This window comes from Poecilia reticulata, chromosome 20, assembly GCF_904066995.2.
Source record: "Poecilia reticulata chromosome 20, P_reticulata-male-v2, whole genome shotgun sequence".
Classification (NCBI taxonomy): Eukaryota; Metazoa; Chordata; class Actinopteri; order Cyprinodontiformes; family Poeciliidae; genus Poecilia; species Poecilia reticulata.
Genome location: NC_088849.1, coordinates 24,779,307 through 24,793,831, shown reverse-complemented (window position 1 = coordinate 24,793,831; position 14,525 = coordinate 24,779,307). Strand labels below are relative to the sequence as shown.

The 14,525-nt window shown below is 38.3% G+C and overlaps 1 protein-coding gene across 3 annotated transcripts in view; it reads right to left on the bottom strand.

Moving 5' to 3' along the window:
* LOC103456685 (uncharacterized) overlaps positions 1–14,525 on the bottom strand; it is a 70,288-nt gene that overhangs the window by 30,581 nt on the left and 25,182 nt on the right. For all 3 annotated transcript variants that reach the window (XM_008396396.3, XM_008396395.3, XM_017302015.2), the window contains exon 3: positions 400–647. In XM_008396396.3, the coding sequence (XP_008394618.2) occupies positions 400–647 (248 nt within the window). The remainder of the gene's footprint in view (positions 1–399; positions 648–14,525) is intronic.

The following is a 14,525-nucleotide window of genomic DNA, read 5'->3' as shown; positions in this document are numbered from 1 at the left end:
AGAGATTTATCTCAAAATTCTGAGTTTTTTCTCGCATTTTTTTTTCACATTTCAGGCTCAGAAAATTCTTATTTTTTTCTAGAGATTTATCTCAAAATTGAGAGTTTTTTGGTGGAAATGTACTGCTTTATATTTGCAACGGCCTTAACACAAATATAATTTTATAAAATTGCAATGGAAACATTTTTTTGCATTCCAACTGGATTTTGCTACTGTTGGAAACGATGAAGAAGACGACAGGAAGTGGTAGGAGCGTGTCTCAGCACGGTTTCTATTGACCCATCATGTGGTTTTAATAGCATCTTGTATTTAATAGACACCACATCTGTGAATTTAAAGAAGATCAACAAAGTTTTCTGCACATTTGTAACAGAAAAGCAGCGACAGACAAAGTCTCACTTTTTGATATGCGTCTGTGATGGCGAACAGAACACCACCGCGCCGCGTGGTCGGCTTCGCCATCACCGTGATGGCGAAGTCGTGATGGAACGGATCTGGGATGAACGACTTGGTGAGGCGGCCCACGTTGGCGCCCGGGCCGAAGCTGTAGGCCGGGTAGCCCTCGAATCCGGTGACAAAGGAGACGGAGGGGGGCAGGGGGACGCCGATCAGCTCCGTCAGATCCAACGAGCTGTGAGAACCCCGGTCTGCCACAAAACACACAGAAGAGGTGGAAAGTGTGTTAGCGGAGGAGAAAAAGAAAGCATTTGTTCTCCACTAGAGTTCAGAGGTCATCTCTGGCCACCTTCACCCCAGAAGGAAACAAACTGGTCGACCAGAAAGCTAGATGGAAACTGGGAACTGCTACTGGGAAAAATGCTGGGAATGAAAGAGACTCCAGGCAGAAGGAAGTGGAGTTTGTATTAACAGCTTCTCATTACTGGGATTCACCCAGTTCACTCCAGACTGGGAGACATGCATTCATGCATTCATGCATTCTTCAAAGTATAAATGTAGCAGAAAAAGACGCAGTTTCCAAAACTTAAAAAAACAAAATGTGAATATAAAAGAGGACAGAAGCTTTTGGGTTGGTGGCTCTATCTGTAAAACCACAAAAAAATTATAAGCAATTATTTGGGTTACTTTGTCATAACAGAAAAAAAGAGTTTTTATTTATTAAGTCGTATTGTCACAATGATATCCATTCATTTATAAATGTCAGTCTCAAATTAAACATTTAATTACTAAACTAAATAGTTAGCTTGATGCTAAATATTAAGCTTACTAACTAAACAGTTATGCTAAATATTTAGCCTAATACTAAGCTTCCCATTTAAGCATTTAGTTTGGAACAAAATATTTAGTTTTCTAATTAAATATTTAATTTGGAGCTAAACATTTAGCTTACTAACTAAACAATTAAATAGCAAGCTAAATATTTAGCTAAACATTTAGCTTACTAACTAATTATCAAGCTATGTACATCACTAAATGTTTAGCTTTCCATTTAAGCTTTTCGTTTGGAACAAAATATTTAGCTCGTTAACTACATAGCTTGCTAACTAGATAGTTAGTTTGGTGCTAAGTAGTAGCTTGCTACCTACTTACTGCGACAGACTATAAGGATTCCCATATGCTAAAAAAATAAATAAAATTGTAAGAATAAAGTTGTACGAGCATAAAGTAGAAATAATACAGGAGTAAAGTCATCAAAATTGCGGGATGCGAAGCGGTCAACATGGCTGCCAAGCGACCGCCAGCAGCACTGAAGCAGCTGGAGTCGTTCTGGTCGCACTAGGTGTTCGACATGCGTCAACAATCTGTTGCTCTTCACATGTCGAAGCTGAAAAGCAGAGCTGGAAGACAGAGGCCTTATAACAACATCCAGAACATTTTTTTTAACTTTTAGTCACAACTTCAAAGAGCAAGTTGGAGCAAAAACAACACAGCACATCACTAACAAAAACTTTACCAACAATGGAGTAATAGCCAATTTCTGCATAAAATCTGCAGTGTTTTGCAAGAAAACAAAAAGTTCAGGATCAATACATCAAAATTTTCTGTAGAGACACAAAAAACACAGATGTGGACAAGAAATGTCCTCAACGTCGGCAAATCAACCTGCAGACACCAACAAACTTTTACTGAACACAACTGAATGATACATGTGAGATTCAGTGGCGAGTTTTTCCCTTTTTTAGTTGAATTGTAAAGATAAATACTATATTGTATGTGACATATCTTTCATATTGCTTCAAAGGAACTTAAAAATATATCCTGAAAATAGCTTTAGCTTATCTAGATATGTAGGATACTGCAATGTAAGTTAGCATATTTTGGGATGAAAAACTATTTTCAGTTGAAAACTCTTGAAAAACTAAGTGTGACATAAAGGAACAATAAATTAAGTCGGTAGTTGTGATGCTAAATATAATTTTGTGAGTTTTCAGTACTTTTATCTCACTACAACAGGTAAGTTATGCTAACTAACAAATGTTAGTTAGCATAACTTTTTTGCTAACTAAAAAAGCATAACTTTTTTGCTAACTAAAAAAGCATAACTTTTTTAGTTAGCAAAAAAGTTATGCTAAGACAGTTTTGCTAACTTTTTTAGTTAGCAAAACTAACTAAAAACCTTACATATTTTGCATGTAAGGTTAGAATACTTTACTACTTTTTGGTCCCTTTTTCCACATGTTTGCCTGGCCCACTATGTAGTTTGTGTGTCAGCCTTTAGATGGGGCATCTTACCGCTTTCCTCCACCAACGATAAATTTGACCATTCAGAATCCTGACATCAAAAGTCAGAATTCTGAGATCAAAGTCAGAATTTTGAGATCAAAAGTCAGAATTCTTAGATCAAACGTTAAAATTCTGACATCAAAAGTCAGAATTCTGAGATCAAAAGTTAGAATTCTGAGATCAAAGTCAGAATTCTGAGATCAAAAGTCAGAATTCTGAGATCAAAAGTCAGAATTCTGAGATCAAAAGTTAGAATTCTGGGATCAAAGTGAGAAATTTGAGATCAAATGTTAAAATTCTGACATCAAAAGTCAGAATTCTGACATCAAAAGTCAGAATTCTGGGATTAAAGTCAGAATTCTGAGATCAAAAGTCAGAATTCTGAGATCAAAGTCAGAATTCTGTGATCAAAAGTCAGAATTCTGTGATCAAATGTTAAAATTCTGAGATCAAAAGTCAGAATTCTGGAATTAAAGTCTGAATTCTGACATCAAAAGTCAGAATTCTGACTTTTGAATGTCAACAAAAATGTCAACAATGTTGTGGAATATGGGAAAGAAAACTTTTAGAGTTTGAAAATGAGCGTGCTACACCAAGTTCTCCTTTTTTCTATTGGTGCTAAATTATTTAATAATCCAGTTATTCTATGAATGATGAATAAACATGTTACCAGAGCCTAACATTGATGCGTAACCTGGCTGGAAGATTCGATAATACAACTTTTGGTTGAGTTATGAAAACGTAAAAAAAAAAAAAAGGATTTCGAATTCTGTCAACTTTGACGGTAGCAGAGAAAGCAGGAGCCAATCGCAGCTTACAGCTCATTTTTCACTCATCAGTGGTTTCATCCTTGTTTGGCGTAAGTATTGCAGCTGGATGCGGGAATCAAACATGACATATTTAACTACTGGATCACCGCAGAACACGCTCTCTAACCTCTCAGTCTCATCCAAACTTGTCCACTTCCATCTTCAGCACCTCTGACATTTGACAACATCATCATCACCCCATAAAGCCAACCAGTAGACCAAGAAGAGTTTCCATCTGTCCAATGCCATTTCATCACCTTCTCCGAAATTAACTGCTACAGATTGTTTTTTTCTCCTCACGAGTGTTTAAACAGGAGCTGCTGTTTTACTTTTACACCAGCAGAGCAGGAATCCTCAACCACCTCTCCTCACCACACCTGGTTCTCCTTATAAGGAAGCCCATCTGAAACAATGGCCTGTTCTTTCTGCATGTTATGCATTGTGGGCACCTGGAAAGCATTAGCCTGCACCACTGCACACATGCTGCGCAGCGGCAGCTCCTGCACCGCATGGCGTGTGCCTGTCTGCGTGCAAACTGGGTTACGAAGAGAAAAACATTAAGAAAGTGGTAAAGAGCCAGAATGTAATATCACCAAGACGTTCGCTTTAACTCTTAATTGATAAGTGTCTGTGGAGTTTAATTGGACTCAAATGGCTTGTGGAAAAATAAATAAAAAGCAACTAACTGTAATTTAAACTGTTCTGCTTTAAACATGCAGCTTTTAGGGGGGATTTTATTGAATGGTTTTTTTTAGAAAAGAGCCAACTTTTGCTGCAGTTATAGCAGCACGTATTTTGAGATACCAATTTAACATTTGCTGTTCTAATTTTCAAAATGGCTCAGTCTCAGTCAAGAGTAAAATATAAGTGTCTCTGAGAAACGGTTGAGTCTCGTCACAGATTCTCAAATGAATTTTGTCTGGGCTAATTTTATAAATTAATGGGATTTGATCTGAAATTTTCATGACCCCAGAGGATTCAGGGATAGAAAAAAATCCGACTTTCTCAAAATGTTCTTGTATTTTTTTCTGAAAATATTATTTTTTCAAACTTTCCCCCCTTAAATTTAGACTCTTAAAAATGTCTGACTTTTTTTTAGAAATCTCACCAAAGTTTTGACTTCTTTCCTCAAGATTCTGAGTTTAAATTCAAAATTGTATCTTTTTTTTTTCTCTTTATAACTCTGACTTTAATACAGATTGCCACCTAGAGCATAAATTTGAGATTTTGAGACTACAGCCAGACTTGCCAGTACCTCTAAGTAATTTGTTCTTCTGGAGGATGAAGCTTCATTTCTCAAGTCTTTTTCAGCCTCAAACAGATTTTCCTCTGGAATTGTTCTGTATTTAGCTCCATTCCTCTTCCCACCTGGATATGCCATGTAGTTTTCAAGATAATGTTCAGTGTTTGTTTTCAGCCACATCATATTTTGCATGTAAGGTTAGAATACTTTCAGTTTTTGGTCCCTTTTTCCACATGTTTGCCTGGCCCACTATGTAGTTTGTGTGTCAGCCTTTAGATGGGGCATCTTACCGCTTTCCTCCACCAACGATAAATTTGACCATTCAGAATCCTGACATCAAAAGTCAGAATTCTGACATCAAAAGTCAGAATTTTGAGAACAAAAGTCAGAATTCTGAGATCAAACATTAAAATTCTGAGATCAAAAGTCAGAATTCTTAGATTAAACGTTAAAATTCTGACATCAAAAATCGGAATTCTGAGATCAAAGTCAGAATTCAGAGATCAAAAGTCAAAATTATGTGATCAAATGTTAAAATTCTGACATCAAAAGTCCAAATTCTGACATCAAAAGTCAGAATTCTGTGATCAAACGTTAAAAATCTGACATCAAAAGTCAGAATCCTGAGATCAAAAGTCAGAATTCTGATGTCAAAAGTCTGAATTCTGGGATTAAAGTCAGAATTCAGACATCAAAAGTCAGAATTCTGACATCAAAAGTCCAAATTCTGACATCAAAAGTCAGAATTCTGTGATCAAACGTTAAAATTCTGACATCAAAAGTCAGAATCCTGAGATAAAATTCTTAATTCTGGGATCAAAGTCAGAATTCTGAGATCAAAAGTCAAGAGCAGACTGTGGATTAAACAGGAAAAGTCACATCACTAGTTTGGCAGTATTTCAAATATTCAACACAAATCCTCTTCATTAGAGATTTGAGGAGATCATGACTAACAGATATTCTATCAACAGATTTTCCCACCTGAAGGTCAACCAGAGTCACTAAGGTCATCTTGGCTGCTACCTTGATAAATTCCTTCATGCTGCCTGGTCTGTCAGCTTCAGGTGTAGTCAAGATAAAAGGTCTGTGGTCGAAACACGATAATGTGAAAAAAAAAAAATTAAGGGTAAGATGTTATCGCAAGAACAATGAATCTAAATATTTACTTTTTGCCAATATGAGCATCTTAAAACCCCTTGGAAGCTGCACTGGCATTAAGAAGATTATTCTGCTGATACTGTAAAATGTATTTAAGCTCAAGCTGAAGTAGGAAATATTTTCCAAGTCCTCTTTGACCCACATCTGATTCCAAACACAAAATCCTGGAATCAGAAACTGGTGACTGGCTTCCTGGCAGCTTTTTGCTTCTTGGACACGAACTTTGCTCAGTTTTCCTCGCAGCCAAAGCGTGTCTGCCAGAATTCCCACAGCCCGGCTCGTCACTTCGAGCTCCGGCTTCCTCGGTGTGACTTCACCGCAGATGTTGCTCCTCTGGGTCAGACGCCGAACGGCCGAACACGTCGCCGTGGAAACGGGGGCCGCTACCTCCGCGCTCGGCGGATTTCTGACAACGCAGCAAGAGTCCGCCCCGCTTTATGTTTAGCTGATGACATGTCAGCGAGTTGTAATGAAGGAATCTGGTGTTGTGGGATTTTATCCTCAATCAAACTCGGGGGCGTTGTCCCTGAAAATAATCAGGCTTGGATGAATTTGTGCACCACCTGCACTGGAACCCAACAACAGAGGGTTACAGTGAAACGCTCTCACGAAACTGTTTGCTTTCATGGGAGTAAGGCTGAAAAGTCACTGAATGACTAAACCAGCATGATAAGGTGAACTCCCTTTTCCTGGGAAAAAGACGACTTGCTTGACCGCCACTCGTTTTCTAATCATTTGACCGCTAAATATGTTGGGCAATAAATCAGAAACAATATATACTGCGACAGAAACATGGTATCAATATCAGCATCCCAGAGATCTCTGATCCAGAAAAAAAAAACCCAAACTCAAACTCTCAGCCAGCTAAGCAAAGTCAGTAGAATCAACTAACTTACTCACTGTTTGGTTACCTAGCAACGACTGCCTCACTCACTGTTTGGTTACCTAGCAACGACTCCCTCACTCACTGTTTGGTTACCTAGCAACGACTCCCTCACTCACTCTTTGGTTACCTAGCAACGACTGCCTCACTCGCTCTTTGGTTATATAGCAACGACTCTTTCACTCGCTCTTTGGTTACCTAGCAACGACTCCCTCACTCACTCTTTGGTTACCTAGCAACAACTCCCTCTCTCGCTCTTTGGTTACCTAGCAACGACTCCCTCACTCACTCTTTGGTGACCTAGCAACGACTCCCTCACTCACTCTTTGGTTACCTAGCAACGACACCCTCACTTACTCTTTGGTTACCTAGCAACGACTCCCTCACTCACTCTTTGGTTACCTAGCAACGACTCCCTCACTCGCTCTTTGGTTACCTAGCAACAACTCCCTCACTCGCTCTTTGGTTACCTAGCAACGACTCCCTCACTCACTCTTTGGTGACCTAGCAACGACTCCCTCACTCACTCTTTGGTTACCTAGCAACGACACCCTCACTTACTCTTTGGTTACCTAGCAACGACTCCCTCACTCACTCTTTGGTTACCTAGCAACGACACCCTCACTTACTCTTTGGTTACCTAGCAATGACTCCCTCACTCACTCTTTGGTTACCTAGCAACGACACCCTCACTTACTCACTTACTCTTTGGTTACCTAGCAACGACTCCCTCACTCACTCTTTGGTTACCTAGCAACACCTTGTTAGAGTAACTTGCGCAGCAGCAGTTTCAGGTTTCACCGCTGTGCCTCATTAACCGCTTAAAAATAAACAACAAAAATTAGAAAATTAAACAGGAAAGATCACATCGCTAGTTTGGCAGTATTCCAGACATCTAAAATAATAAAACTAATCAATTGTTAATGATTTCAACTGACATGAAAAGCTCATATTGCCTCTACAGCATCGTGAATAAATCTTGAATCCTGAGCAAGGGGCAAAACATCTACACAAAGACGATTTGTTCAGGTAAGTCCAATAAATTTAAAAAAATAAAACAGTTTGACGGACAAAATTAGTATTTTATCTGATTTAGTGGAAGCCCTACCAATTAGGTAACTTATTTTAGCTTAAAAGTTTAAGCATCTGTAGCTGCTGCATCTCTCAGGCTACATTTGAGGAATTTGTTGAGGGAATTTTTCTATTACTCAAACTAAAACCTTTTTAAATTAACTGCAACTTAAGAGTGAAAATGAAGCACCAAACTGTGGGACATGTGTATAAGGTTAAAATTAAATAAGAAAACAAGAATAGAGAACAACAAAGCATGACTGGAGAGATGGCAACGCTGAGTTTCTTTGTTTCACTGCTGTAGCTTAAAGAATATGTGACAAAAACATAAAATTTTACCAATAGTTTTTGGTCTCACTTACTTGTCAACTTTGTCCTGTTATAAGAAAACATCAACTTTCAAGTAACTTCAGCAAGAAAAAGGAGCTGATTTTGGGTCAATAATTGGCAACTTATTTCACTTACAACATGGGGAAAATGTCTTGTTACAAATTAAATAATTTGTCATTGGAACCAACACATTTCCATCAATATTAAGGAATTATTGACTTAAAACAAGCTCCTACGTCTTGCTGAAAAGTTGGAAGTTAGTTTAGTCTTATTTAAAGAGCACTAAGACATTTAAACTAGAAACTGGACCAAAAATACTTGGTAAAAATTCTTATTTTTGCAGTGAATTGCTACTGTGACGAATCATTTTAGCTTTCAGCTTGACAATATGTCGGCATGTCAATGAAACGGATCGCCGTTTGACTGGTAGAGGACACAACATGCTGACAGTAATGAATGGGGGAAGTTGTAGACAAACTGCTAAGACCACACAGCGAGGGTATTTAAATTGTAAATGTATATTTGCATGAGTGAGACCTCAGTCAGCACTGAGCTGCTGTGTTTGAACTGAGCTTAGGTGCCAAGCCTGCAAGAGTCCAAAGGAAAGGACAGGAAAAAACCCGTCAGACATGAAGTCATCTGGATCTGGCTGCTGCCACCAACTAAAACACTTCAGAGACTCAGAAGAAACCTGGAGCTTTTTATACGCTTCCCTCATAATCTAAAAAAACAAACAAACTACATGGCAAATTCTCTCCTACACAGTAAAAATGCTAGTGTTGAATTAACACCCAAACGTGTCTATATGTGTCCAAGTCAGCTGGTGTTAAATTCAACAATACAGAGTCACATTAACATTTACAACGGTGCTGGTGTTAAAATATATTAAAGGTAACACCAGTGTAGAGTTGATCACAAAACATAATGTGGTGTTAAAAAAGTAAATTATTGATCCACAAGGTGTCAATATCAATCAAATCCAGTGGAAAATATTCAAAACAATACACAGAAATGGAAAGTTTAACTTTTCTTAAGCCCATTTCAGTTTTATAGACCAATGATAATTCAACAAAAAAATGGGTGTCAATCTTTTAACACTTTCAAAAGTGTTACTTTAACACCAGTTGACTTGGACACATATAGACACTTTTGGGTGTTAATTCAACACCAGCATTTTTACTGTGTACTTGCATAAAAACAGCAGATTTTTAACTAAATATTTTCTAAACAAATTGATTCCTTCAGAAACCTTGGTTTTATCTTTATTAATCATTATTTATCATTTTAATCAATTAAAATGACATATTTCTGAATATAAAGATGTTATTCATGTATGCGTTTTACAAATGAGAATACAGTAAATAAGACGAAGCAGCCTCACCTTAAACAAAGGAATCCATTTTATAATGCAGGAGAAATCTGAAATATTTCCGTATCTTAAACGAAAGATTGTGTCTTTCTTCAACTGATGGAAACTGGAATGTGTTATTTTCATGCTTCATCTATAATATGATTTTTGTAAACATGATCTGTCTTTTTTTATACAAGCTGACCAGGAAGAATAGCTGTGATAAACATAAACATAGACAAACTCTGCAAAAGGATTTGTACAATAATGAGGAAACTGAACGTTTGGACCCTGTGGGATAAAAAGTAATTTAAAAAATCAGAAGAAATTACAAACATTTTTGTGCCGATTGATCACAAAAATGGAGAGAGAAATACAGTAAATCAATCAGGCTGATGAAACGTTTAAAGTTGCAGAAAAAAAGCTAAAATCTCCGAACATGTCAGGATAGCTGCAGGGTTTGTCTGCATAGTTAATTTTCAGATTCATACAATTAACTGCATTCCTGTTCAATCAATCTAGGCTCAATGCAAATTTCCACCATGAAAACTGACACACTAACATTGGGAATAAGCTAAACTCTGGTTCGTCTCGAACGATTTGCCAGTCAAGCACTCGTCAGGGCAACACTTGTGTACGCAGAAACAGAAACACATGCAGAAATTGAGCTCAAGCCAGCCAGCTACCAGATCTGCTGAATTCAATGCAGCTTTTTGGAACAGTTTTTATCTAAAACAGATAGCCTGTGGTCTATATTGCCTCTATTTACTGATCCCAGCGGGGAAGAAGATTACATGGTGTTGCAAGCACCTTGCTGCTGCTGCAAGCGAACCACATGAGCCACACATGAGGACGGAGTTTGCTGTGGGAAAATGTCTCCTACTGTTTCCAATCTTGGTTGCCATAAATACAGTAAAAAACAAAAACCAAGGATTCACATCATCATCTGCCAGCTCATCCTTCTGCTCCTCTGCATTACAGTCTATCAGTTGAACCATCATGGTGATGTTCTTTTAAAAATATACCTGCACAAGCCGTATATGTGAGGAATAGTTACAAAGGAGTCCTTCATCTGCTGGAAGATGCAAACAGAGATGAGGAGCTGCATGGGGGAGCTTTAAAATTCAGCAGCAGCATAAGAGGAGTCTGTTCTCCACCTGCTTACGGTATAATAATGTCATCATGGTGAGGAAGTCAGCGGGATTCTTTGAAGTGAGCTAACTGTCAACCTCTTAAACACGTCGTCCTCACAGCAGTCCAACCTCACACTGAAAAAACTAGAAAAAACTTTTAATTTTTGTAAATTTTAAAAAATAAAATCAGCAAATTTCGAAATCAATCAGCGCCTAACTACTCCTGCCAAATCTAAACGTTTTACTTCCAGGTAATTTCAAATAATTATATTTTATTTCTACTTTGCTTTAAGTTGTTCAGAGTGTCTATGATGTTCAGTTTCACTGAAGTATAAGATTTAACTCTGCTCTTCAAAATACAGGAAACAAAGGAGAGAACACTGCAAAAACACAACATTTTATCAAGTTTCAAGTTCAAATATTTCAGTTCACTTGAAAACGGACAAAACTAACATGCAGGTAACTTTTCAGCAAGATATAATGAGACGTTTACACTGCAACCTGAAGTGACCCAATTCCGATTTTTTTGACGTAATGCGACCTGTATCCGATCTTTTCATGGCAGTGTGAACAGCTCAGGTCGGATTCTTTCAGAATGTGACCCATATCCGATACGTATCCGATTCAAATGCGACCATGACGTCCAGGCCGCATTCATCCGAACTGAACGTCACTGATTCTCAACAAATCTCACTATTCTGCGTCCTGATATGTGCAAGAGGGAAGAAAAACAACAACCATGACGGATTATATGAGGATTAAGTTGTTAATTTGCTGCTCCGGTTGGACAACAACTTCAAATATATAAGCTAAGCTCCACCGTTAGCCTCCATGTTTACTTCCGCAAGCACTGAGCTCTTCTTCTTCTTTTTATGGCGGTTGGCAGAACGCTGAGAACGCTGACGCTATGGCGCCCTCTAGTGCGCATGCGGGACACTTTCAGGTCTTTTGCCTGTTCACACTGCAGAACACATACAGGTCGCATTTACTGGCAGTGTAAACGGCCCCGGTAAAAAAATCGGAATTGGGTCACTTCAGGCTGCAGTGTGAACGCAGCCTAAGAGCTTGTTTTAAGTGGGTAATTCTTCAGTTCTGTCTCATTTTAAGTGCACTCAAAAGTAGATCAAAAAGTTGATAAGATTTTGTGTTTTTGCAGTGAATTGCCAAAAGGGAATTTATGTAGTTATTACAGGGGTACAAATATCAGTAAAACTTATTTTTATTTAACTTATTTTTATGCCATTTACTTTTATTTGACCAGAGTGACGGTTCTGTACGTTCTAGAAAGAAATGTCTTTTGTTCCTTAAAGTCCTGACAGAGCTTTAAATCCGCCAAATCTCAGCTTGATTTGTGAGTCAGGAAATCAGCTGAAAGTAGAAGCAGCTTTTTCAGCATTTGGTTGTCAACAAGTTGTAAGATCTTTTACGCAAACATAAATAAATCATGTAACGCATCATTAATTATGCTGAAATGTGAAGAAAACGTCTCCACTTCTTTGACAAGCCAGACTTTTTGCTCGAATGGCGTTTACTACAAAAACAGTAGGCGATTAGTTTAACCTTTATTTTGTCCCTTTCCTCTGAAAATTTTGGTCGCCACACAACTATTGTATTTATTGACGGAATGGTTTCACAAAGGCTCTCGATGCAGCTGCAAAACATGAGTCACAACAAAGTTAAATAATAACCAACTCCAGAACGACAGAAAATCCTGTCTGCATTAAAGTGCCTCAACGCTGGACATCTCCACCAATCACATCCAAACTTGGCATGAGGGATTTCTTACATCTCTGTTCTGTGATAAATTACATTCCTGGCCTTTCTGCAGCACTGACAAAGTAAAAGTGGGCTCCACATCCTCAGTTAACCCCTGCTAATGGCTTTGGTCGCAAACGCGACTGAAAGAAAACCTCCAGCATTGTGTGAGGAGTCTGGTTGTTCTGGCATGGCTTGTTAATGCTCAACACTGGGAAGTAAATAAATAAAACTTGAAGCAATTGCGCTTAGTGTTAGTGTTTTCAGGGAAATTCCAGAGGAGCCAAACCTTTCGAGATCCCACCAACAGGAAGCAGCCAGACGGAAACCAAATCAAAGTTAAGTGGCTTTTATTCGAGATGAAATCAATAATAAAGGTAGAGCCTAAACAGGATTCTGAGTGTTTTGAGTGTCAAGTGGTCTCCTAACTATTAGCTAGTTAGGATTGTAACCGATTAATTGTATCCTAACTACTGCAATCAGTTCAAGTTTTGGATATTTTTCACAGAGCGAAACAAAGTCATGCACAATTGTGAACGGAGGGAATGAAAATACTACTTTTTGTTTTTACCCTGAGGCTGCTAAATTAAACCCGACTAAACCTACAACCTGGCAACGTGTTACCAACAACGGTAACACAGGAACTGGCCTTTTAGCAGAAAGAAAGTCGGGTTTGGAGTTTGATACAAATCACAAAGAGGACAAAGCGAATGTGGAAGGAGATACTTTGGTAAAATGAGACAAATTTAAAGCTTTTTGTCCCGTGTGCAAAATGCTGCATAGGGATGAAAACCAACATTTGAACAAACCATTGCTGTGGTGAAACATGGAAGTGACAGCATCATGCTGCGGGAATGTTTACATCTGGTTTGGAGGATCAGCTGAGAATCCTTCAACAACCAAACATCGTCCCTCTCCTGCTATTAACTTTTACTTTTCATGAACATGGTATTAATGTTCTATGGTAAAACTAAGACTGTACTTTAAAAAGTAGCATTACAGTTTTCTTGGCAGTAGCTTACTCATAAAGTGAATGCAATAGTAAAACTAAATTCACAGTAAAAATACTGGAACGCCAGTATTTGAAGGTATATTTACTTTCACCACTGTATTTTACGGTGGCCAACAGGTACAAACACCCAGCAAAGACGAGAAAAACACATGCAACAAAAAAAGAGATGCAAACAGAAAGTATTCCTAGTTTTTCTCTCTTTATTGTGACGCATTTTTGCATAAACATGAATCCTTTTCCTTTAGTCACTTTTTTACGCTATTTTGTGTTTCTTAATTGCAAAAAATCCATATCAATCACAAAAATATGATTGTAGCATAAAAAAGTTAGAGTCTAAATGCAAAAAGCTGGAATGTCTGAACCCCCAGTGGATCGATTTCTGATCAGAATATAATGTTCTACTCCCAACTAAGCAAAATGATGTAATGCATAACATCTAATTACTCTTAATGCCCAACTACAGTGTCAAAACCGAATAGCTGGTACTCATTACTGCAGAGGCTTCACGCCGTGGCTGTAATTCTGTTTGGCCGCGATAAGAACGTTCCAACAAGCAGAATAGTTGCCAAATTAGTGACTTCATAATTGCACAACTGAACCATAAATACATATTTTTGCCTCTTTTTTTATGCATCATGACTGAGGTATAGGAGGGGGCTGCAGAGCCAAGTTGTAAGATTTGGTGTGAAAGAACAAAATGTTCCCGCCAAACCATCTAATCCCACTTGGCTGAGTGTTTCCTCTTGTTATAAGTGATTTGAGTGAATCTAGGTTTTTATTTTTTGAGTCGAGCTCCTTTCCAACAGTCGTCAAAGAGCTACATGAAAGATGCGACAGGTTACAACAAAGTGCCAAACAGCATGTTGGTGGTGCATAAACTACCCATACTCAGCAGGTTGTAAACATAGATTTGATATCTGTGGTGGAAGAATTCATCCATCCATCCATTTTCTTTACACCCTTGTCCCTTAGTGGGGTCACCTGGACAGGTCGCCAGTCTGTCGCAGGGCAACACAGAGACACACAGGACACACAACCATGCACACACACACTCACACCTAGGGACAATTTGTAGAGGCCAACTAACCTGACAGTCATGTT